The 2,115-nt window shown below is 38.1% G+C and overlaps 1 protein-coding gene across 1 annotated transcript in view; it reads right to left on the minus strand.

Moving 5' to 3' along the window:
- Positions 1 to 626: 626 nt before the first annotated feature.
- LOC106014136 overlaps positions 627 to 2,115 on the minus strand; it is a gene marked incomplete at both ends in the record, with an annotated part of 3,112 nt that continues 1,623 nt past the window's right edge. Inside the window, 2 exon segments of the mRNA XM_013091202.1 lie at positions 627 to 719; positions 1,845 to 1,985. Coding sequence (XP_012946656.1) covers positions 627 to 719; positions 1,845 to 1,985 — 234 coding nt within the window.

Below are 2,115 nucleotides of genomic sequence, written 5' to 3' on the forward strand. Positions count from 1 at the left end.
CCATCATCATCATCATCATCATCATCATCATCATCATCATCATCATCATCATCATCATCATCATCATCATCATCATCATCATCATCATCATCATATTCATCATCATCATCATCATCGTTGATAGGGAAAAACTTGGATATACGAGGAGGCATCTTAAAGAATATAAAAAAAAATAAAGTGTAGCTCAATATTTCGTGTATACGGGCTTCATCAGAAACATGATTTAAAAACATAACAAAACTATAAAATAGTGGCAAAGTAATAACAAGGTCAGAAACAACAATGAGTACTAAGACATCAACATCATCAACAAGAACAATATTATCAACAATAACAACAACAATAACAACAACAATGATAATAAAAACAACAACATCATCATCATCAACAATAAGAGAAACAACATCATCATCAACAATAACAGCATCAACAACAACAACAACAACAAAAACAACAACAACAACAACAACAACAACAATAACAGCAGTAACAACGACATCGGTCTTTAATATCGAGTTTGAAGATAAATATGGTAAAAACAGTATTTTAACTGAACATAACCATTTAAGAAGTGTTGATGTAATGGTATAAAAAGTATAATCTATAGCTTGTCCCAGACTTACTTAGGTAAATGAATACCTCTCCCGTGGAAAAGATCTTTGGCATGCTTTGGCATAGCGATGGCTTTCAGTTTCTGGATTTCTCTGGCAATATCGAACCTGGAGAATAGTGAGAGGAGCTCTTATGTATAAAAGTTATGCTTCTGAACAAAATTCCACATTTTCAATTATGTGATGTACTACCTGTAGAGTTAATATAATGTGAAGTCAATTGACGTAGGCCTACGCGATTTTCGACCTATGCAGATAACATTGAGCGATCAGCTCTTTTTTCTTTTCTTTTTCATTTAGAGTTTTATGGCACCTGCAACACAAATAGAGGTGTTACTAGAGATGAGAGAGTTTGAAGCGATGTGGAAATGAAAGTAACAGAGACATGAGAATAGAGAAATACAAACAAGTGGGACAGAGAAAAAAAGCGCATTGAAATTTGTTAAGTTAGGAGTATATCACGTTGTGCCTATTTTCAAATGAAATCAAAAGTGAGAAAGAGACATAGACGAAGTTATAAAAGTTCTAGTTTCCAAGTGAGATTACCGCGTTATTTTTCCCATTTTATAAGGTCTAGGGGCCAGAAAGGACTTTACACTAGCGTTTGTGGTGTAGCGGCCAGGCGCTTCACTGTCGCACGCAGAAGACCTAAGGTCGATTCCCGTGTGGGGAGAATCTTCACCGGGTACCTCAGTCTGTCTACTTGGAAGTTGTATCCATCCCAGCTCGGATCGGCCCTAACAGGCAGGATCGAAGCCCGCTCCTAAATGTTCTAAATAGTGTCGATGGGGGTGTAAATACATCTACAGTCAAACCTGCTCTAGTGGCTACCTGTCCAACACAATCACCCTGTACAAATTACCACTTCTCAAACTCCAAACTCCCCTGAAAAAAATTGGGTTAAAAAATATTATTTTGAAACTGCCCAAGACATCAACCAATCTAAGACGACAACAAAGTTCCTCCCGACAATGGGGACTCTCTCAGACAACTTTTACCGTACACTTTCTTTAAAATGGGACTGTACTCCCTTCACTTAACTTCACTTCACTGTTCCCATAATTGACCAGAATCGTAGGGGTGCTGTATGACAGAGAGTCTAATCAGATGCCTCCACTTCTCCCGGTTTTTTTTTTTTTTTGGGAGCGCCTGAATTTGGGCGAAGGATTTGCCTGTCTACTCCCCAAATTGTGCTCCTCCTTACCTCTCCTCAAAAGTTGTACTCCTCCTTACCTCTCCTCAAACTCGATCTGCTTCCCTCCCATGATGAGGTCTAGCTTGGCTCTGTGTGGTACCATCTCCCGGCGACGTCTCGTGCCCCTCATCGCCTCCATGTACTCGATCCCCGCCTGTAACCGCTCACGCTGAGTCATGCTGGGGGACACAGTCCACACAATCGTGTTTAATTGTAATAGTAATAGTAATAACAATAATAATAATAATAATGATAATAATAATAATAATAATAATAATGATAATAATAATAATGATAATAATAATGATA

The sequence above is a fragment of the Aplysia californica genome, unplaced genomic scaffold, assembly GCF_000002075.1.
Source record: "Aplysia californica isolate F4 #8 unplaced genomic scaffold, AplCal3.0 scaffold02978, whole genome shotgun sequence".
Classification (NCBI taxonomy): domain Eukaryota; kingdom Metazoa; phylum Mollusca; class Gastropoda; order Aplysiida; family Aplysiidae; genus Aplysia; species Aplysia californica.